The sequence below is a fragment of the Conger conger genome, chromosome 13 (genome assembly GCF_963514075.1).
Source record: "Conger conger chromosome 13, fConCon1.1, whole genome shotgun sequence".
NCBI lineage: Eukaryota > Metazoa > Chordata > Actinopteri > Anguilliformes > Congridae > Conger > Conger conger.
The window spans coordinates 34,892,998-34,914,051 of record NC_083772.1 but is presented as its reverse complement, the minus strand read 5'-3'; the positions used below and the strand labels follow the sequence as shown (position 1 = coordinate 34,914,051).

The following is a 21,054-nucleotide window of genomic DNA, read 5'->3' as shown; positions in this document are numbered from 1 at the left end:
TGTATATTAGATACCATATGATTTATTCATAATTCTGCAAGCATTAAATTGTTTACTTGAACACTTTGGATAAGAGCGTCTGCAAAATGCCATTCATGTAATGTTTATTATACTGAATAAAACCAGCAGAAAAACTGTAAAAGGCCATACAAGTAGTAGATAACCAAAAGTTAAAGTTCAGATGTTTCACTTCTCATACAAATTGGGCTACTGGATCAAAATGAAACATTTATCCAATTTGTTTCAAGCATATTATGAACTTTCGTCAGTGGGAGAAAGGGGAATGAAAAGCATTTAGTTCACATTTTACTGATTACTTTTATTACATTTTTAGAAGATAACATCAATCAATTCATACATCTCTAATATATCGATACATATTTTTTCCAAAACTGGAACCTCAAAATGTTGTGCAAACAAGAGAAGACGGACGAATACTTTAATCAGCAAGGCAAGAGCAGGGAGTGCATGCACACAACTGTTCTCTGGAACATTCCTATTTCACGAATTGTCCCAATGGCACTGTGGTTTGCAGGGCAGTCATGTCTACAGCACCGGCATGGTGACAGACAGTGTGCGTTTTCTCCTGTTAAAAACAGCGCTGGTCTCCTCCTCCATCACTGCCTCTGGTAGCTGTAGGTGCAGGTGGTATGTGTCCCCGACCTCCAGCACCACATCATCCTCAATGCAGACAAAACAAACCACAAATGTATTCTGTGATGTCAGCCAAGCAATCACAAAAGAGCACACATTGGGTGTAGAAGCAATAAGGGCCATATTGACTGCGTAGGAAAATGGAAAATGTACATACCTGCAACACACATCGATGTTACAGGAAATACTTACAAATGCGCCAAAGCATACCCTAAGCCGCATTTTTCTTAAATCCACCATTGTCCTGTGTGAATTACTGATCCTAAATCATTGCCTACTACAATATATGTGGTTAACTCAAATCAAGTGACCCTGATCAAATCAAACTGCCTCAAATCACCTTAAGTTGTTTCTATAGTTGTTGTGCGTGACTTTATTTGGTAGTGTCTCCAGATGTAAATTCACTTTGGCATTCTGAGGAAAAGCCCTGCTGAGAAGGCTCGGGGAGCAGGAACATTTTAATAAGTAGTATGAACTATTATGAACTGTTTCAGGATCACATTCTGCTCTGGCTGTGGTCTGGATCAGAAAGAACTGGCTCTGGATTGTAATTCACATTCTCTGTGGTGGTGGTCTGGATCAGAAAGACCAGATTCTGGATCATTATCACATTCTAGTTGTGGTCTGGAGCAGAAATAACCTGTTGTGTGAAAGCTCTGTACCTGGGACACACTGAGCTGGCACTCTAACATGGAGCAGAAATAACCTGTTGTGTGAAAGCTCTGTACCTGGGACACACTGAGCTGGCACTCAAACATGGAGCAGAAATAACCTGTTGTGTGAAAGCTCTGTACCTGGGACACACTGAGCTGGCACTCTAACATGGAGCAGAAATAACCTGTTGTGTGAAAGCTCTGTACCTGGGACACACTGAGCTGGCACTCTAACATGGAGCAGAAATAACCTGTTGTGTGAAAGCTCTGTACCTGGGATACACTGAGCTGGCACTCAAACATGGAGCAGAAATAACCTGTTGTGTGAAAGCTCTGTACCTGGGATACACTGAGCTGGCACTCAAACATGGAGCAGAAATAACCTGTTGTGTGAAAGCTCTGTACCTGGGATACACTGAGCTGGCACTCTAACATGGAGCAGAAATAACCTGTTGTATGAAAGCTCTGTACCTGGGATACACTGAGCTGGCACTCTAACATGGAGCAGAAATAACCTGTTGTATGAAAGCTCTGTACCTGGGATACACTGAGCTGGCACTCTAACATGGAGCAGAAATAACCTGTTGTGTGAAAGCTCTGTACCTGGGACACACTGAGCTGGCACTCTAACATGGAGCAGAAATAACCTGTTGTGTGAAAGCTCTGTACCTGGGATACACTGAGCTGGCACTCAAACATGGAGCAGAAATAACCTGTTGTGTGAAAGCTCTGTACCTGGGATACACTGAGCTGGCACTCAAACATGGAGCAGAAATAACCTGTTGTGTGAAAGCTCTGTACCTGGGATACACTGAGCTGGCACTCTAACATGGAGCAGAAATAACCTGTTGTATGAAAGCTCTGTACCTGGGATACACTGAGCTGGCACTCTAACATGGAGCAGAAATAACCTGTTGTATGAAAGCTCTGTACCTGGGATACACTGAGCTGGCACTCTAACATGGAGCAGAAATAACCTGTTGTGTGAAAGCTCTGTACCTGGGACACACTGAGCTGGCACTCTAACATGGAGCAGAAATAACCTGTTGTATGAAAGCTCTGTACCTGGGATACACTGAGCTGGCACTCTGACATGGAGCAGACGTCGGGCAGTTCCACGGTCAGCCGCAGGGTCCTGCCGGTCCCGCCAGTATCTGTGGCGGTGCTGAGCTGGTGCCTGGGCCGTCGCGGCTGGGCGGAGTCTGTGCTGGAGAGGACCTGGATGAGAGCCGGTTTGGCTGGGCCCGCCTGGGTCTCTGGGGTCAGCAGGATGGGAGGGCTGTCCACACTTTCAGCCCGCTCCCCCCGGACAGTGGAGATCTGCTGTAGGAGCGAGAGGCCTGTGGAGACTTAGCAACTCAGTTCTGCCAGGAAGTCTTACACATTTGCACTACAGCCTGATTTATACTTTTTAAGTGTTGCTTGACAGAAATGACAAATTTTTAACAGAAAAAATAGTAGTGTAACGCTTTTTCTCAGTGTTGCGCAAATGTCAAATTTTGTTACGGGGCGGACACAATCGTACTTTGTTGTGCAGTACTGATTGGACAGCCAGATGGAATGCTGAAATTCATTGTCTTTGATAGGCTACATTTTCAAAAACGTAAACCTCAGCTGCTTGGCATCTTGTTACCGTAGAGACAACAGAACTGTCCTGACCGAAATACAAATGTGAAACATTCCGCGACACTTTCATTTCTGACAAAGTACAAATCAGGCTAAAGCCCGACCCTGCTGAGCTCCAGCTGTGCGAGGCGGACAATGCGACAGCGGTGGGGTTGGTAGTGACAGGCAGTCAGAGCAGTCATGGCAGTTACCTGAAGGGGACTTGGGGGCAGGAGCAGAGGGGGCTTCCTGGTGTGTAGGTGCCAGGCGGTGTCTCAGGCTTTGGACAGTGCCTTTCAGCCTGCTGCTGAGCAGGGTGTAGTCCTGGGACAGGCGCAGGCCGTGCTGATGCTGGGTGAAGCTGAGGGCCAGGAGGTGGAGCTTATCCTCTGTGCTCTCTTCCGCCCCCTGCAGGAAGCTGGGGTTAAAGGCAACATCCGCCACGCTGTAGGTCTCTACGGAAAGAGAGAACACCAACTGAGTAAACTCTTATCATGCACTGCTATGTTACTGTAACGTGAACTAAGTGGCCAGCTAGCAACAAGGTCCTTCAGATAATTTCACATGCAGCATAACATAAGATAATGACGAGAAAAGGCTATTCAGCCCGGCATTGCTTGCCTTTTCCTACCAACAAAGCACTAGCCCAGGATCCTCCTTGAAATGGTTCAAATAGCAGACAGGTTGACATTGGGACAGAATTACCTGATCCTGGACCAGCTATGAGATTACTTCAAGAAGGCCACTCCCACCCAACAATGCAGTCAGCCTTGGTAAAAAAAAAAAAAAGCCCCCAAAAAACAAGGAGTGTAGGCTGTTACCTTTGTCATCAGAACATGTCTCGAGTCTCCCTCCAACCACAGGAACTGGATCGGAGTGGCCCTTGGGTGCAGGGATTCGTTTCCAGCCGCACAGGTTGATGTAGAGAAGCCCCCCGTTTGGCTCCTGTTACACAAACACAGGCTATCCCCCTCACCACACGCAGAACACCAGGCAGGGTCTGAGAAAGCACCACTGCGCTCTGTCTCACACTTAACAGGCTGAGCCAGCACACTGAGGAGAAGACCTGGAAAACCTCAAATAGTGCACCTGATTCTCTTCCACACTCGAATGCCACTCTTACTAATGTAATGTTACATTTCCAATTACACAGACAGTATCCTTGATCTTGTATCTAGCTTGTTACAGAAGTTTCTGATGACTGATCATGGCAATCAGAACATCAATGAACAGAGTGTTTGGAATTATTTTGTGTGTACTTTCTATTTTTTTAAAAAATTCCTGAATACCCCAATACCCATTATAAAGCAAATCTGTGGAAAAACGTCCGCAACGTAGTTAACTAACATATCCTTCATACAATGCAGGCGTGTTTACATATTGAGAATAACATTCCCATGTTTTGCGTTAATCTGTCGCAGTATGTTCATACACAAAAACTACAGTACACTTTGTTGTTATGTTACCTGTATAAACGTGCGTAAGCAAGCGTGTGGCTGAGGTGGGGAGTATAACTCGGCGTCCTCCTTAAGATGTTCCATGAATTTCCGGTAGCTTTCGGGATCATTATTGGACATCTCATCCAGCATAGACCACAATTGCTGAACTTGTTGTAGATCAACCGCTTGGCCCTGAACTGCTGACATATTCCCTAATGGAGAAGAGGCGTTGCTACTTGTTAAACGTTAACAACTATTAGCTAACTTGCTATGCAGCAGCAGTTAGTAAGTAACTAACTTGAGTTGAGCAAGGTCCAGCTTCATTTCACAAACGAGACATAACACCAAGAGAAAATGTCTAACTAGCATAAACTTTAAATGACATTTATGCGATTGTTCTTTTTCACTTTAGCAAGTTTAACTTAGATTACCTTAGCTACACGGTTCCAAGAGCCGCTTCCGTTTGTTAGTTCCAGGCTCCTTTGTAACCATGGAAACGAAACGAGGACCACAAGTACACAAGAGACACAACTCCCCCTGCAGGACGAGTTATGTAAACCTTGTGCCCAATCCCAATACATTTTCAGAAAGGCGGTGCTTAGTTGCTTACATTGCCAGCTCTTGGAAGACTGATTTCACAAACTGAAGTGATACGTTTATCATATAAAACACCAATGTTATATTAATCAAGTATGTAAACAGACAGCGCTTAGCCACGATCTATTATAACAACTAGACTATGAGACATATTACTAATGGTTTTGTTTCTGTATTTCTAAGATATGACAGACAACAACACATGGACTGGAAACATGTATATATCTGAATTTATTGATATAATAAAGGAAATATACTGTATTTAGAAATATGTTTGCATACAGGTAATAACACACATACAGGACAAACATTTTTAAATAGGAAAATACAGTGGCCAAAACTGTTATTTTACAGATTGAATAATATGCATTTATACAATTACAAATTAAAATTAAAGGAAATTGACATTCATCACTGTTTAAAATCCAGTTAATTTCACCACAACCAGTAATCTCTTTGGTTTGCTTTTAGGCAACAAGTAAAACATGAAGCAGTAAGTGGATTCCAGGTATAAAAATGTGTGTGTGTGTGTGTGTGTGTGTGTGTGTGTGTGTGTGTGTGTATGTGTGTGTTTGCACATGAACCATATAAGAAACTGGAGAGTTTAAATAGAAATGTACAGTGAGGATATAAACTGCTTCATGATAATACAAGTAGTGTAGTGCATTGGTCACAAATACACAAAAGCACAGCACTGGTTGTGCATCTTCTGTGTCCCTTGCACATTAAAAATACAACTTTGGACTGTTGCTTCTTTTCAGATCTCCGCTGCTCTCCCATCCCGTCTTCCCTTTTCTTTGTGTTTTCAGTAGTTCTGGCCAAAATAGGAGAACAAATGGTTTAACTTTTTATACTGGAAAACCACGCACAACACAAAATATATTTCTAAATTCTATGAGATATTACTGCTGTTTGGCATTTGGTACATGCATTGGGTAATACAGATTTTAATGTGTGGTAATATTCACACACTAAGTTGTCAACTTTTATTTTTCTGTCAGCGTTGACTACGCCTTAGACCTACAGTGTTCCAACTTTATTTACTTTGATTGCGTATGCATTTCTAAGCTGGGTTCTTGCCAATTAAAGACAAGCATTACCTCGATCATCTCATATATCCATCCCAGAAACTCAGCCACCTTGGTGTAAACACCAGGATGGTTAGGCTCGGCACAACCTGTTCCCCAGCTGACCACGCCCACCAGTCTCCAAACGCTGTCGTCCTGGCACACCAGGGGCCCCCCACTATCCCCCTGGGGAAAGTTATTCACGTCAGACAAAGACCCCATATCTCATTCTGCAAGACAGCTGACTGCAGCCCTGTTTCCAGGCTTCTTAAACTGAACCACAGACAAAATGGTATTAAGAAAAAGCTTTACAAGCTAGCTAAACTTTTTTTTGAACAAGCTGAAGTGCAAACAGTGAAAATGTACAAACAAAAAAAAGAAAATCTATATGTTCCTTACACTCATAGTAGCCTCCCTCAGAATTAAGTAATAATTTGTTATTTAGCTGACGCTTTTGTCCAAAGTGATTTACAGTTGATTAGATTAAGCAGGAGCAATGTGGGATTAAGGGCCTTGCTCAAGGGCCCAATAGCTGTGTGGATGTTATCGTTGTTACACCAGGGCTTGAACCACCAAACTTCCAGGTCCCAATCATGTAACATAGTCACGAATGGATGCATATTTACTGAACAACACCATTGGTGTCATACTTTGGATTCAAACTTATGAGGTATCTCTCCTTACTGCTGCCACCCAGAGGGAATGAAAGGGATTGCAACTATCTGTGAGAGCTGGAAGCATATCTTCCTTTGAAATACAAGTTGGAAGATTTTTTCTTCAAGAAATGACACTGTACTAGATTGTGTAAAGACATTAATATTTGATTTCAAATGACAAAATGTAATATATTAATTATTTTATAGAATCCATAATGAGGCAAACCCATGGAGGTGTGTGTAACTGATGGATTTTAAGACAACGGACCTGGCAGGCATCCACCTTGCCCTCAGTGTACCCGGCACAAAGCATTCTGGGGCTGATCTCTCCGTTATACATGCAGGAGCTGTTGCATTTCTTTGTGCTTATCAACGGGACCGGTGCCTCTTTCAGTGTGTCAGGGATATGGACTGTCAAAGAAAGAGTACGATTATGAATACATACATTCAGCTCAGCCTACTAGTCACATTCACAGCCACGTAGTATTTATAGAAATATCTCAAAGTAAAATATAGCAAAATAGTAAAGGCAATAAAGCACTCATACAGTATAGTGTACAGTCAAAGACAAACTTAACACAACTATTTTAAGTTTGTTATCCCTTTAGACTTCAGTTTGTTTCCATGGGCTTACATGTACAACTGTTCACCACTGTTAATGCTTGTCAAATATGAAAATGTATTCATATGCGGACATCCTGAATATACCAGACATTTGTACTGACATTGTGGAAAATAACAAAGCAAATGTAAATATGAGTATGACCAGCATATTTGCACACAGTTCTCAAAGTGTCAAAATGCTTTCTTAACATTTTATGCATATTAATAATACAGCAATAAAATTAAAAAACAGAGAACATGTTTAAAGTCAATAATGCACACTTCAATGTTAACCCTGGTCTTGGAGCGTTTCTGCAGCCTTGCAAGTTTTCTTTTGGTTTGTTACTCTATAAGTGCATTTTCTTTTGGTGTGTTTATTATTTGAGCCATTACTGTTTTCTTATTTAAACCATTTTCTCTGCTTTCCACGGGTTAATGTAAATACTTCAGCACACCCACTTGCTTCACCTTGCAAACAAACTACATTTTGCCTCCTGTGTTCTGGATCACCTCCCTTGGTCGTGAGTCCTGTTACCTCTTAGTGACAAACTCACGGACTGTAGGTCTAATATGAGATTCCCCACCATGCCAGTGACTCATGTGGGGTGTTCGTACCATCGTCAGGCTGTGTGTAACCCCATCCAGAGATCCAGCACTGGGTTCCTCCTGGAAGGTCATAGTCATACTGTGGCAGACACACTGGCCTGATGGTGTCTGGAATAAATATGAAAACATAAAAATATATGTCGCTGTAAGCACGAGTGAGAGGAGAAAGCTGCCTTCTTCACCACTGTGTATATAAGTATAACAAAATAGTGTTGCAATTTTAAAATGTAAAGGCAACATAGAAGGTCCATAATAAGGGCAGAGACACTTAACTGTATGGGAATTGTAGTCCTTACAAATGTAGGGAATTGTAGTCCTATTGTCCCAACATTTACTATCAGTGTGCCCTGGTACTGAATTCTGGCCCTAACTATGTGGACTACAGCCAACAGCTATGCTGGGTAGTGTATGATTGACTGTAGTGCAATTTTCCTGTCATAGCAACACAGTATTGAAAAGCATGCTAGGTGTAGAAATCTCACCTGTAAAATTGAGAGGAATCTTGAGCTTCATCAAGGCGATGTCATTGTCATGACTCCTGTGGTTGTAGTTTTTGTTGTAGAAGATCTTGTCCACGGCGTAGCCCGTGTGCTGGGCGAGCTTGGCTGAGCCTCGAGTGACTATCCCAGCATACACCACCCAGCTGGAGACCTGAGGGAGCCTGTAACTTCAGAGCCAAGGTCAGCCAGAGCGCAGAAATGCTATAAGTCTTCACCTCTATTATCTTTTGCATGTTTATTTATTATTAACATTTTCCTCTCCCCTTTCCCCAAATTTGAAATCAACAATCCACCCTTGCAATTCCCGGGAAGTGCATGTACTACTCCAATGCACCTGGTCTAATGGTGCGTTCACTGCTCATGTCAAAAGGTCAGAACGCTGATAAAAGGGCAACATAATTAGCCTCACTCCAACCCTGCTACATTCATGCATGCTCGGAATAATGGACATCACCCAAAAAAAAACATGATGTTCAGCTTCAACGCTTTATTCAACTGCGACAAGTTTCTCCTGTGGTCGTCTCACAAACTCGGAGCACTCCAGGGGTGCCTGAGATTCCAGCTCAGAATGATGACATTTAAAGATCTTTATAGCACTTTTCCTACTTGAAATTCAGAAACTGACGATTTACTCATGAACGCACTATAACTGCCACGGCTCAAATCGGTGAGCTCATGGGGACACGGTGAATAGCTTTTTCTGAGTGAGGCACTTGAGAATTACAAATTTTCTTTTAAAAGTCGCAAAACACCAAACTTGAATAAACATTTCATACTCATATCTCGTCAACGCACTGCATGGAGACGCATATCGCCGCGTCGCGGCGGTGTTAAACTGCAGCGCTGCTGAGCACGGACAGTGGAGCCTCTTACTTGTGGACGCAGTGCGCGGCTGTGACGATCCATTGGCTGGTGATGATGGAGCCTCCGCAGGTGTGGCGGTTGCTGTAGTACAGGCTCACCTGCCAGGGCCACCTGCCCAAAGTGGCCTCCACGCCCCCGATGATCCTGGGCAGCTTGGCCCGAGTCCCGCACTCTCGAGGAGATCAACAGACCCACCACGCAAAAGTCAAACAGGTGTCTGTGTCCGTGTGTGTGCCTGCGTGTGTCTGACTGTGCAGCGTACAGCGTACACCTGTATCGTGTGGATTCGCCTCTTGCGAAATGTAGTCATTGAAGGTAATTTAGTTATTACTCATTAGTTATTAAAGAGTGATTATTTCACGAGACTGCGCTTAATGCGAACTCACCAAAGCATTTCAAGGCTATAACCTTTCCTGTGAGGCAACTTCCCCTGTAACAAAAACAATCAAGTTAAACATAAACAATAAATGCAGCATTTCAGTTTGCCAATCATTTCAATAAGCATGTACTGCACGGTAAGATAATAATAACAGTAAAAACATTAGGGGAAACATATTTACCTGAATCGCCATATGTTTTCTAGACTGCTTTTGTGTTCTGAAGTAATTTGAACGAAGCCGTCAGTGTAATTTGGTCCGATATCTGTCAGATTCACTCCTTTGTGCTTGGTCAGCCTGTGAATACATATTTCTATTACCTCAATGTTTTATCACGTTATTTGAAACAACTTTTTAATCCCAATTTTCATCTCTACAAATATGAACTCTCCAATCATAATTTAGGACTTTTACTGTTGCAGCACCAGTTCAGGTTAACATTGATGGCTGTATACAGTACTTCTAGCTCCAGTAAATCAGCCCAGCTAAATCCTGCCCCTAGTGGAACAATGGCTTATACAGACTGAAAAATTCGTTTGAAAAATGGCAAAATGGATTTCTGTCCCCAAAACGGCTTCTCCTGCTGGCTGTTTTGGTCCACTGACCTGAGGTAGCCGAGCTGGCGACACACCAGCGTGCCAAGGGAGGAGTTCCAGCGCTCGTAACACACGGGCAGCCACGTCTGCAGCCGCTCCAGCTGGATCTCCAAGAGCGAGTTCTCCGGGCTGATCCTGTAAAACACTGAGCCTGATTGGTTGAAAATCCCTCCGTGAGCCCGTCCAATCATACTGCAGGATTCATGCTATAAGTATGAGTCAACTTTGGAGCCTCACTATTGCTGATAATATGAGCAGTTTTGAACTATGAAAGAATATTTACTCACCTACTCACAAGTTGAAAGGATGTAGTAACAGCATTGGGAGTGACATGAAAAAAACAAAATACGCCATCAGTAAAACAGAGACACAGTAATAATTGGCATGCAAGTGTTTAAAATTGGGAACTGACAGATGATTGGTAGATGACCAGGGAAATCAGACACACAACTAGGGTTTGTGGGTTGGGGGGCAGACGAGTCACAGCTCAGAAGAGTCACAGTTGGCACCGACTCTGATTCTGGACAACAGGGAATGCCACACACGTACAGCTAGTGCTTGAAGTGAAGTCTAGGAGGATTTGTTGTTGATCATTCGTCGCCAATCTTTGCACAATTCACTGCTTTAAATTATGTACCTTTCCCTACAAATGTGCGGATAAAAACAAATTATATTTGTTGACTTGCACCCTTTACAATTTTATATGCAGTACTTTTATACAGCTAGATATATATATTGAAGCGATGAAGGTTAAGTACCTTGCTTGAGTCACACTGCACCATCAACAGCATCAGAATAGATCCCACAGACACTGTGCATAACACTAGCATTAACAGTTATTTGTTGAGATGGCATTTCTCTCTTTCTTGGGCCTGCCCATCAGCCAAAGAGACCACATATCTTAAATCAATCCCCATACCTCACACAGTGTTTTTTGGGCAGGAGGGTTAGGAATATGTATTTATGTATTTACCTTTATTATTAGAGGGTGGGTTGATTGAAGCTCAGCAACACCCTGTTAATACCTCCCCCAAGTAGCCTAATCTGCATGTCTTTGGACTGTGGGAGGAAACCAGAGTACCTGGAGGAAACCCATGCAGACACTGGGAGAACATGCAAACTCCAAACTGGCTGGGCCTGAACCCAGAACCTTCTTGCTGTAAGGCAACAGTGCTATCCACCGTGCTGCCCCCAGCTGATCCTGGATCAGCGGTTTGGAGCAGAAAGAGAAGGACACTGACCTTTCCTGGGGTCAGCGACAGAGATGTCCTCTGTCACGTTGCAGAAGGAGGTCTCTTTGGTGTCTCCCAGACCTGCTGGGCTTTGGGTGATTGCAGGTCGCAACAGCAGTTTTACTGGAATCACAATAAAAATGTTTTTGTTAAAAATCGTTTAATATTCAAAATGGTGGAGTCACTTTTAAGTCATTCTATCTTCCTAAGGCCTTCATAGGACATACTCATACTAAAATTAATTCAATATATTTAGTTAAAAATGCATTAATATTCTTCTTAATTTAATCAAATGTAATGCGCAATATATCTTAAATGCATACATTTACCATATTTCAGAACATTTTTGTATCACAAAAGATCATATTGTGTAGGAGACCGAACAACCCATCTCTGTCCAAGATTCAAACACAAATCAGTTTCTTACCTATGAACCAAACTCCAACAGCTACACCCCCCAGGACCCCAACTGCACACACTGCGGCCAAGATTCTCACCAACCTGCGGGCGGTCACCTTGGAAGACCCTACGGGAAAAAAGACACACAGCATTTAAGCTGTGCTCAGGGTTACAACCATGCAGAGTGGTTTTCTCTGCTACACTCTAAGAGGAGATATGTCATTTGGAACACGTTGTGTAGAATTTAAACATAGAGAGTGTGCTCAAAGACGATTGTGTTGATTTTGACGCAGTAAATGCGTAATGGGGTGGGGCGGCCTGTAGCCTAGTGGTTAAGGTAAATGACTGGGACACGCATGGCTGGTGGTTCTAATCCCGGTGTAGCCACAATAAGATCCGCACAGCCGTTGGGCCCTTGAGCAAGGCCCTTAACCCTGCATTGCTCAGGGGAGGATTGTTGCCTGCTTAATCTAATCAACTGTGGATAAGAGCGTCTGCCAAATGCCATTAATGTAATGTAATGTAATGTAAGCCATTAGTTTGAATGTGCTCAGTGACTATGATTGGGAAACACAAAGGTGTCTCCGAACAGTGTGTATGATACGGGGTCCAGAGGCCTCACCTTTATTCTCCCGGTGAATTTCTCTGAGCCAGGCCGGGTTGCCGTGGACACCTGCGGCCCCTTCCACACCCGCCCCGTCTCTTCCAAAGGGGTGTCGAACAGCAGCAGGGTTTTCAATCACAGACAGCGTGTCCGCTTCAATACTCTAACGGACAAAGGCCAGCTAAGACTGGGGGCAACCATCACTGTAATCTCCTCTGTTATTCGCAAGGATAGTCATTTTTTCTCATTCTATTTTCTTTCACTATTTTCACTCACATACGGTGTGAGATTCCATTTCAGGATTGAGCTCCAGGAGGAGTTGTACAGGAAGAGTACCAGACCCAGGTCAATTATATATTTGTTTTGGATTCAAATACTTTTCTGTGCTCTACTGATGCCTTGCCTGATGCAATCGAGCCAACCAAGAGGGCCAGAAGGCGGGGTGTGCAGGTTTTCAGTGTATTTCATAGTTTCCAATACACCAGACAAGCTGAAAAAGTATTTGAATCCAAAACAAATATGTGATCGACCCAGGTCTGAAGTGTACAGCTGAGGTTGCACAGCCAAACTAAATGCAGTCCTCTTGGACAATGATCAATTTCTCACTCCCTGAGCAATGCTAGGGCCAGTTATACACTGGTCAGGCATGGATACCATCCACACACTGGAGCCCAATGTCTTGGCTGAACAAGCAGCCCAAATCCCCAGGTGAAGCTCTCTGTAATAATAAAAATCTCTCCCTTTCACTGTGAAATGTGAAGCGTGAGTGTGCTTCAGTTACATTTCTTCTGCCTTCACCCTGTCCCCCAGCATATTACCAGCTTATGTTTCTCCACTGCTATCCCTGCAGTTTTAATTAATACGCTCGTGAGCCGTAGACAGCCTCTCAGCTGTCCGCAGGCGTAGCACACAATGTTTCATTCACAGGGAGGGACACTCCACCACACGCCGGGTTCAAAGCCGTGTAAAGGCAGGCAGCACTGCCACCTGCGGGACCCCCAGCCTGCGGTTCGCCATGTCTCCCGACACCTCCCCGAGACTCCGACTAACATCCGCACAATGAGCCTCACTGTTTCCCAGAGACAGGAGGTGAACACACCGACCTTTACGTCTGAGCCACTCGTACGTGCCGCATTGGCAGAGAGCCGTCGGTAAACCTATCTTTAACATTGTACAGTTGGAAAGCGCTACCTTCATTCACTGTCTCAAAGGAATCACAGCTGCTTTCTAAAACCAGTGTGTCAAAATAAAGATACCCGTTTGTGTGCATAGGCTTTGTATTGTAACTCTTTGTATTTTGACATGGTGCTGGGAAGTGAAAGAGTGAATGGTTTCTATTTATTTTAAAACTAAACTAAAACTTTTCAAACCAGAAAAACTATGACATTCAGGGGAAAGGTATATTAATGCAAAGGAAATTGAAAGGACTGACCTCATGAATAACAAGCTATTATGAAATGTGCACAAACTTTATCTTGCATTTCAGTTCTACAGCTCAGGTACTGAATTTAATATTTCTGTATATTCAACATTTCTGAGGTCACAAAGGTGCATGCATCTAAAATTAGTTTTATCATATGTGAAAATCTCAATTGTTACTATTTTTTCTTGTATGCAAAACTGATTATTCTTAAGCCATATGTATAAAAAAAAGAACTGGAAAAATCTTGAGCTACTATTTTATATCATATTTGAGTATGTATTGTATTTTAATGGATTTGTACACATACAAATCATAACTATTTTTCACCTCACAATTATCATACCAAATTAACGAAAAACGAAATAGAAGCTCTAAAATATGTGTAATAATTCATAGACTACTTATCTGAGCAATCACAATATCGTAAAAGAATCAATAAAATTTGGTCTCGTCTTATATGCAAATGCCTCACTTTAAAGTGGACGCCTTTTTACGGTTACACTACAGCAAACCTAAAGGCTACTGACCGTAGAAAGTAAAATGTCCAAAATGCACCATCCAAAATCAACAAAATTAGAACAGCAAACGTGCCAAAATGCGCAAAACTCCATCACGACCATAGGGTCTCTCCTCAAATTCATCAAACGCGATATTTCGGAGGAAACTCAGGTCGCGGGGATTAAGTACAACAGCGCTGGGGTGAGTGTGACTAGAGCCGGCGGTGTCTCACCATGTTTTCCTCCCGTGTCCGTGTCCAGGAAAACGCGGCGGTGATCTGTGAAACGCCGCGCGAGGGAGAGAGAGATGCGCCGAGCGCCCAGCTGTGCGATACTTTGCCATTTAGCAGAATGCAATGCGGGATTTTCCTTTACAAAGAGACAATGAGGTCAGCAGTGGCGAAAAAGAATGAACCTGTTGTTTTGCCAAGGGGGGTCATGGGGCCTAGCCAAAGGCTGGTTGAACCAGTTCTTTGTGGGGGCAAACATCTCCAAAGATACCCCTCCGAGCACCGATAGGGTACAGGTTGCTTAGTAACGCTCCTACCTGTGCCAACAGAAGGGTCCACTTTGTTTCAGAAGTGGAACAGCTGACAATTCGCACATTCTCAGCAAAGGTCATTATTACGGATTGTTGAAAACCCTCATATCACTCAATCCAAGTAATTACGAATCAAAAGGTATGTCACTGCTAATCTGCGGACTGAACCAACTAAATAAACATTTTTCAGATCAGGTGCTGACAGACATGTTCAGCATGCTCTTCTTTCCTATTAACAAAAATGGAATTTATTATTTTTATGACATGTTTTCATATCTCTGAAATTCGTGTGACTGCTGAAATACTGATGCAACGTCAGGAAAAGGCACAATTCTATTTTAGCTTTTTGTCATCATGCAGGCTTTACTGAACTTTTATATCCTTCTGCTGCAGGGCTTTTGGTCCAAAATTATGTCTGCTATAGAAAACCTATTTCATTTGAATTTATTTTTCCATTAAAAATATTTCAGGTTTGATTGTGGTTACTTTTAGCCAAACTGGTCATTCATTTCAGTACCCGGAAAATTCAGTAAGCAGTGGTTTTATTTCAAAATGTGCTGTTTCAGTTTACTTTCATGCAGGATGTTTTTTTATTTACATCAAACATCATAGTTTTTCATAGAGGATTTTAATGGAGCTATGTAAACAAACATATGTCGATTTGATGAAGTTGTGAACCTTGGTTAAATGGGTTTCTTGTTCCTTTTGTATTTTTTCCACATAAACGGTAAAAAGGCACTTCACTATCTTTACAATACACACAAAATATAATAATACAGTTTTTAATATCCAAATTAAATCTTCATAAATGACATAAAATATGTCAAATGGTTATGATGGAGTACAGTAGAGGCAATCTTATTATAAACTTATTATAAACTATTTGATGAATACATGTTTGAGAATTTTATGTCTAATGTACACATTAAGGCACTTTAATATATAGTAGAACTTTCCATTTTGCAACATAGTGACCATCAAATGATCCTCTGTTAAAAATGTGATAAGCATTGTGATCAGTGTTCAGAAGTAGTAGAGTTAAGTAACACTATCACATCGAAACAGCAGAACAGACCACAAATGGAAATTGGAAAAGGAGAAATTCTGTACAGATATTCACACAGTGAATGTGGTCAATGTGTGGAATAGCTTGCCAGCGCATGTAGTGGAGGCAGAAACACTGGAGGTTTTCAAGACCAGGCTTGATATGGTGTTAGATTCTATTTATCTTTCAGGCAATTTAGGCAGTAGGTACACTTAGGGGTAGGAAAAGGCGAGCATTGCTGGGCTGAATGGCCTGTTCACACCATTACCTTATGTTATGTTATGTTATGTTATGTTATGTTATGTTATGTTATGTTAAAACACTGAGCACTATGGTGCCTGCCCGTAACACCAGCCGTCTGCTCGGTGAGACATGCCTTTGATACGGGCATGAGACCATGCAGGCACGCTCGAGGATCATGTGAAGAGGGACCAGGTGAGGGACGCTCCACGTCCAGAGACATTCCCAAAATCATTCTGTCATGAGCTAATCCCAGAAAATCCCCCCGTTCACATTCTCCCCCACCCCGTCAGACCCACGCCTCTCTGACGGCTGACCGACCACTCGGCTCCTGACCTCAGCAGCTGCACCTGTGAATCCAAGAAATGGAAGAGCAGAAGGTAATTACATATCTGGAGCGCTTTGAGGATCGCAGCTTGACTTACGGGTCAGGAGCTAGCCTTGTGAAGCTCGGGCCAGTATGCATAGACTTTGGTATGAAGACACATTATGCCCACACGCATTCCAGATCATTTCATGGTAAATGGTAAATGGCTGGCATTTCTACAGTGCCTTTATCCAAAGCGCTGTACAATTTATGCTCCTCATTCACCCATTCACGCACCAACGGCTGTGTGATTGGCTACCATGCAAGACACCAACCAGCTCATGAGGAGCATTTGGAGGTTAGATGTCTTGCTCGGGGGCACTTTGACACACCCAGGGCGGGATCAAACGGACAACCCTCCGACTGCCAGACGACTGCTCTTACTGCCTGAGCCAATGTCGCCCCTTTAAGATGTTGCCGCGTGATAACTGGGATTATGATTATGGTAGTGTGGGGAAGCTGATCTCTGATCAGTTAATGGGGTTCAGAAACCATGCAGATCTAGAAAGCTGATACTTGCACAAGAGAGGTGTCTGCATTGTAACTGTATGCAAGGGCACCCTCTACTGGGGGAGAGAGAATGTGCACTCACATTTCCAGTTAAAAGACCGTGTTAACCCTCAGACATGACCTTGGAACATGACATGAAAGTAAATGCAACTGGGTAGAAGCACAGTCACAAGGGAAAGACAGCAAGTGTAATTAAGTTGGGCTTATACTGTGGGGCTTTGGACTGTGACTCTATTTGGTGTGATAGCTGTTCTGGATATCTTTGTAGATGTACAAGGTTATATTTTTGCATAGATGTTTAAAAGTGCAAAAAAACACAGATTCCAAAAATAGCAGAAAAGGGTTTTAGTTTTATGATGGTGCATTTCAAAATGTGGAAGGAATCCACACACGGAAATAATGACCTGGCCAGCAGCCAACAAGCATATTCATGAAAAGACCATCAACACTACCAATGGCTTAAACCTGAAAACATATTTAATACAAGCGAGGGTGCCAAATTAATTTAAACTAATAAAAACATTATCTTATAAAACATTCATAAAACTGAACCAGCACTAATAAAAAAACTTAATCTAATAGAAGATCCATAAAATAGAACTAGCCTTGGAAGAAATAAAAAAAGGAATTCTTGAATGTGCGTATTCATATTTAAGAGTGCACTCATACTTTGGCGTACACATCACAGATGTTCCTCTCACTGCTGTGTATATATGAGCCCACTCCAGCTCTGTGCTCAGCCCACAGGTGCTCACGAGGCTGGGATTGGTGGATATCAGAGACAGTGCTCCAATAGGAGCTGAGATCTGGCCTCTCCTGCATCTCTTTAGCGCTGTAGCAGCAGGTCTTGACGGGGTAGGTCTTGTCGAAGGTGCTGTAATCCACCTGGAAAGCCCCCTTCTCCTTCGTCATGCAGGACTCAAAACGATGTCCCCACAGAATCTCGTCTTCTGTGTACGAGGTCCTGGCCTGGCAAGTCATGCCTATAGAGATAAAATGAAATAAAATGAAACACTTATTATATGTAACATTATAAAAAAGTGCTGTATTTAGCAGTAAGAAATCTAACCAATACTACCAGCGGTCCATTCTTTTTCCCAGATTCATTCCCCAGGACTGAAGATACAGAGAAACAGCAAGCCCCTAAACAATACAGTATATTAAACCCTACTTTGCGGGAAATAATATAGTAGGGCCCACAATCATCAGCATTCTTTTCTTGGTCTTAGTATCTAAAACGACCACTAAGTCCCTAGCCCTGCCCCCCTCCACCTCCTGTGGTGAGCTGTCTGTGTTAACATAGTCAGCTGAGAATTATGCAAAAACATATGTCATGTCATCTGGGAAATCAGTTTACAAGCAGCTCAGAAAAATACCAGACCCTGAAATATGCATACGAAAAATTGCGCCAAGTAAGGTTTGGCTTACAAAACAGTTAGTTCTGAAATGGATTGGTCATGTTAGCAACCTGGTATGTCATGATCTGGCCATATTGATGGCAAAGGCATGATGCCAGGTTGTCCTATCACACTTGCGTGTGTGCATTCAAGACAGCATATGTTTATGGTGAACTAGGTTTGCAGCTAACAGTTACTGTTGAATGATTTTAAATGAACGTTCCATTTATTTAACCACCACCCCCTTTTTAATACAAATGGATGCGACTTAGGACCAACTAGCTACCAGCTAGCTGATTCATTGCCTACCTGTGATTTCTTTTTAAAGGTAAGAAGTAATTATATGTGTATTATAACAGATTTTGTTATCTCTGAATTTTCCCCATCAGCAGCCACTACCTTTTCAAACAGATAGCTAACGTTAGCTAACGTTCGTGCGAACAGAAAAAAGTTTGAATACATTGCTGAACGTCAGCTAACGTTAGCTAACGTCGGCCATCTTGAACACACGTCTGCATCCACATACCTGAGGCCTCCACTATCCCCTCCAGGATGACCACCACCTCCAGCCTGTCCCTCTTCAGAGTCTGGGCGCTGGTCTCCCACAGCGGGCTGGCGGGGTCGATGACGTGCGAGACGGTCTGGGGTTCCACCAGGAAGAGCCGGTCGGCTCCGGTGTCCAGGCCCAGGCTGATCTCGGCCTGCTCCAGCGGCAGGAACTCCCCCTCCGCGGTGAGCCGGGAGCGGACCAGCCTGGCGCGGATCTTGGCCTCCACCATGTGGCTCTCCCGCAGGTCGCCCACGCGGAACATGAGGCAGAGCCGGCCGTCTCGAGCCGACACCACGCACCGCTCTGAAAACACCAGCGTCTGCGCCCGCTTCTGAGGCCGCGAGATCTTCACGAACACGCAGCCCATCATCAGCACGTCTAACGCCGATCCCACGATGCACTGGGCCATGAGCAGCGCCACGCCCTCCGCGCACTCCGGCGTCACGGTCCTGGAGCCGTAGCCGATGGTCATCTGGCTCTCCACCAAGAGGAGCAGGGCGGAGAGGAAACTGTCCACGTTCCGGTAGCAGGGCCGCCATTCCGGCTCCGTGGCATGCCATAGGTCGCCCCTCAGCCAGGCGTCCAGGAAGTAGGCCTGGGCGAAGGCCAGCCAGGTGGCGATGTAGCAGACGGTGAAGGCCAGCAGGAACCAGCGGCAGCGCAGGTCCACCAGGGTGGTGAAGACGTCCGACAGGAAGCGCGCCCGCCCGTCGATCCCGCCCAGGTTGACGTGGCACTTCCCGTCCTTGGTGACGTAGCGCTGCCGCTGCTCCCCCTCTGGGCTGAAGCGCCTCCTCCCGTCCCCCACCAGCGCCTCCACGTACCTCTCCCCGCGCGGGCGGCCGCGGCAGGAGGCGGCGGGGGAGGAGAAGATGGCCGCCTCCCCGGCAGGTCCTCGCTGGACGCGGGAGGCCCCCCGGACACGCCACCTGGAGCTGAGCCGTTTGTGGCAGAGAGGGGAGCGCTGGGGCTTCCCCGGGTCGCGACACTCTCTGCAGCTGACCTCACCGGGCTGTTCCCGCTCCTGAGGGGTCAGAGGTCATGGCAGAGGGGGTGAGGTTTCACAGTAACTACTGTTCCCACAATTCTACCCACTACTCCCCACAAACAGGGCGGTGCTGCTACATTAGTAACCACTGTAGATTCAGCCTGGAACCAAGGCATTTCAGTTAATATGTCCTTACTGCGAATTGTTTCTTACATTTTTTTAATTATGACTCGGTGCAACATAGAGTGCATGTATGTTATCCATTCAAACAGTTTGGCATTTACTGATACCTTATTTACAGTGGAGCTGTCCCACTATGAACTGTACTGTCCCAGTTACAATTATTATTGTTTGAATGTTACTGTACGTATAATAGATATCATGTGGGCTCCCAAATTAACCAGCAATTCCAGTCAGCTAAGCACCATTTGTGAGTATAATAAATATCACCGCCATCAGGCCTGCTGGCTAGAAGCTGATTTCCATTATCATTTCAACAATACACTCAAATCATGACATTTAAATGGCATAGTTATAAGGCTATATGTCAAAATACTGGGCATATTTTTCCCTCTGTATTTTCTATATTAAATCACTGTTCAAAAAGCCTTTTTTTCACACTTTCTTCACTTTAGCATATCCTTCTTCCGGTTAGTGTGAAGTGCATGATTAGCGCACCTTCTCTGTGAGCGTGTGAGGTGAGCGCACCTTCTCTGTGAGCGTGTGAGGTGAGCGCACCTTCTCTGTGAGCGTGTGAGGTGAGCGCACCTTCTCTGTGAGCGTGTGAGGTGAGCGCACCTTCTCTGTGAGCGTGTGAGGTGAGCGCACCTTCTCTGTGAGCGTGTGAGGTGAGCGCACCTTCTCTGTGAGCGTGTGAGGTGAGCGTTGGGATGGGCGGGGCAGGTAGGCCAGGAGGTGCTTGGCTCTGAGGGTGCGCACAGGAGGCACAGAGTTCCTCCGGAGGTGCGGTCTCCTCCAGCCCTGGACCTCCTGTGAGGCCACACTGCTGCGGATCTCTGTGGAGATCATGGCTGGGGGCGGTCC

The 21,054-nt window shown here is 44.3% G+C and overlaps 3 protein-coding genes across 3 annotated transcripts; all 3 read right to left on the bottom strand.

Annotated features, from left to right (window-relative positions):
* Positions 1–400: 400 nt before the first annotated feature.
* pih1d2 (PIH1 domain containing 2) lies at positions 401–4,751 on the bottom strand. Its single transcript, XM_061216549.1, has 5 exons — positions 4,379–4,751; positions 3,734–3,857; positions 3,125–3,367; positions 2,373–2,647; positions 401–681 (listed from the first exon to the last, which is right to left on the bottom strand). Exons 1-5 carry the CDS (start codon positions 4,556–4,558, stop codon positions 547–549), a joined length of 957 nt encoding a protein of 318 aa, XP_061072533.1. The 5' UTR covers positions 4,559–4,751; the 3' UTR covers positions 401–546.
* Positions 4,752–5,697: 946 nt separating this feature from the next.
* tmprss5 (transmembrane serine protease 5) lies at positions 5,698–13,469 on the bottom strand. The gene is made up of 13 exons (XM_061216547.1): positions 13,440–13,469; positions 12,471–12,615; positions 11,877–11,975; positions 11,459–11,572; positions 10,227–10,362; positions 9,805–9,918; positions 9,631–9,674; positions 9,254–9,416; positions 8,363–8,547; positions 7,890–7,988; positions 6,940–7,082; positions 6,049–6,201; positions 5,698–5,762 (listed from the first exon to the last, which is right to left on the bottom strand). The coding sequence occupies exons 1-13, from the start codon at positions 13,467–13,469 to the stop codon at positions 5,754–5,756; spliced, it is 1,434 nt and encodes a 477-aa protein (XP_061072531.1). The 3' UTR covers positions 5,698–5,753.
* A 4,269-nt stretch (positions 13,470–17,738) lies between these two features.
* Positions 17,739–21,039, bottom strand: LOC133107555 (G protein-activated inward rectifier potassium channel 3-like). Its single transcript, XM_061216546.1, has 3 exons — positions 20,689–21,039; positions 18,999–20,046; positions 17,739–18,058 (listed from the first exon to the last, which is right to left on the bottom strand). Exons 1-3 carry the CDS (start codon positions 21,037–21,039, stop codon positions 17,739–17,741), a joined length of 1,719 nt encoding a protein of 572 aa, XP_061072530.1.
* Positions 21,040–21,054: the final 15 nt, after the last annotated feature.

Coding starts and splice junctions, on each gene's coding strand:
- pih1d2 (XM_061216549.1), bottom strand. CDS start 4,558: ATGTCAGCAGTTCAGGGCCAAGCGGTTGATCTACAACAAGTTCAGCAA. Junction 3,368..3,733: donor GACATGTTCTGATGACAAAG/GTAACAGCCTAC, acceptor CTCTTTCCGTAG/AGACCTACAGCGTGGCGGAT. Junction 682..2,372: donor GCCAGCTCAGTGTATCCCAG/GTACAGAGCTTT, acceptor GTCTGCATTGAG/GATGATGTGGTGCTGGAGGT.
- tmprss5 (XM_061216547.1), bottom strand. CDS start 13,469: ATGGCGAACCGCAGGCTGGGGGTCCCGCAG. Junction 9,675..9,804: donor GAAAACATATGGCGATTCAG/GTAAATATGTTT, acceptor TTTTTGTTACAG/GGGAAGTTGCCTCACAGGAA. Junction 7,083..7,889: donor TTACACACAGCCTGACGATG/GTACGAACACCC, acceptor TTTCTTTGACAG/TCCATATCCCTGACACACTG.
- LOC133107555 (XM_061216546.1), bottom strand. CDS start 21,039: ATGATCTCCACAGAGATCCGCAGCAGTGTGGCCTCACAGGAGGTCCAG. Junction 20,047..20,688: donor CTCACACGCTCACAGAGAAG/GTGCGCTAATCA, acceptor CTGACCCCTCAG/GAGCGGGAACAGCCCGGTGA. Junction 18,059..18,998: donor GGGGATAGTGGAGGCCTCAG/GTATGTGGATGC, acceptor TTATCTCTATAG/GCATGACTTGCCAGGCCAGG.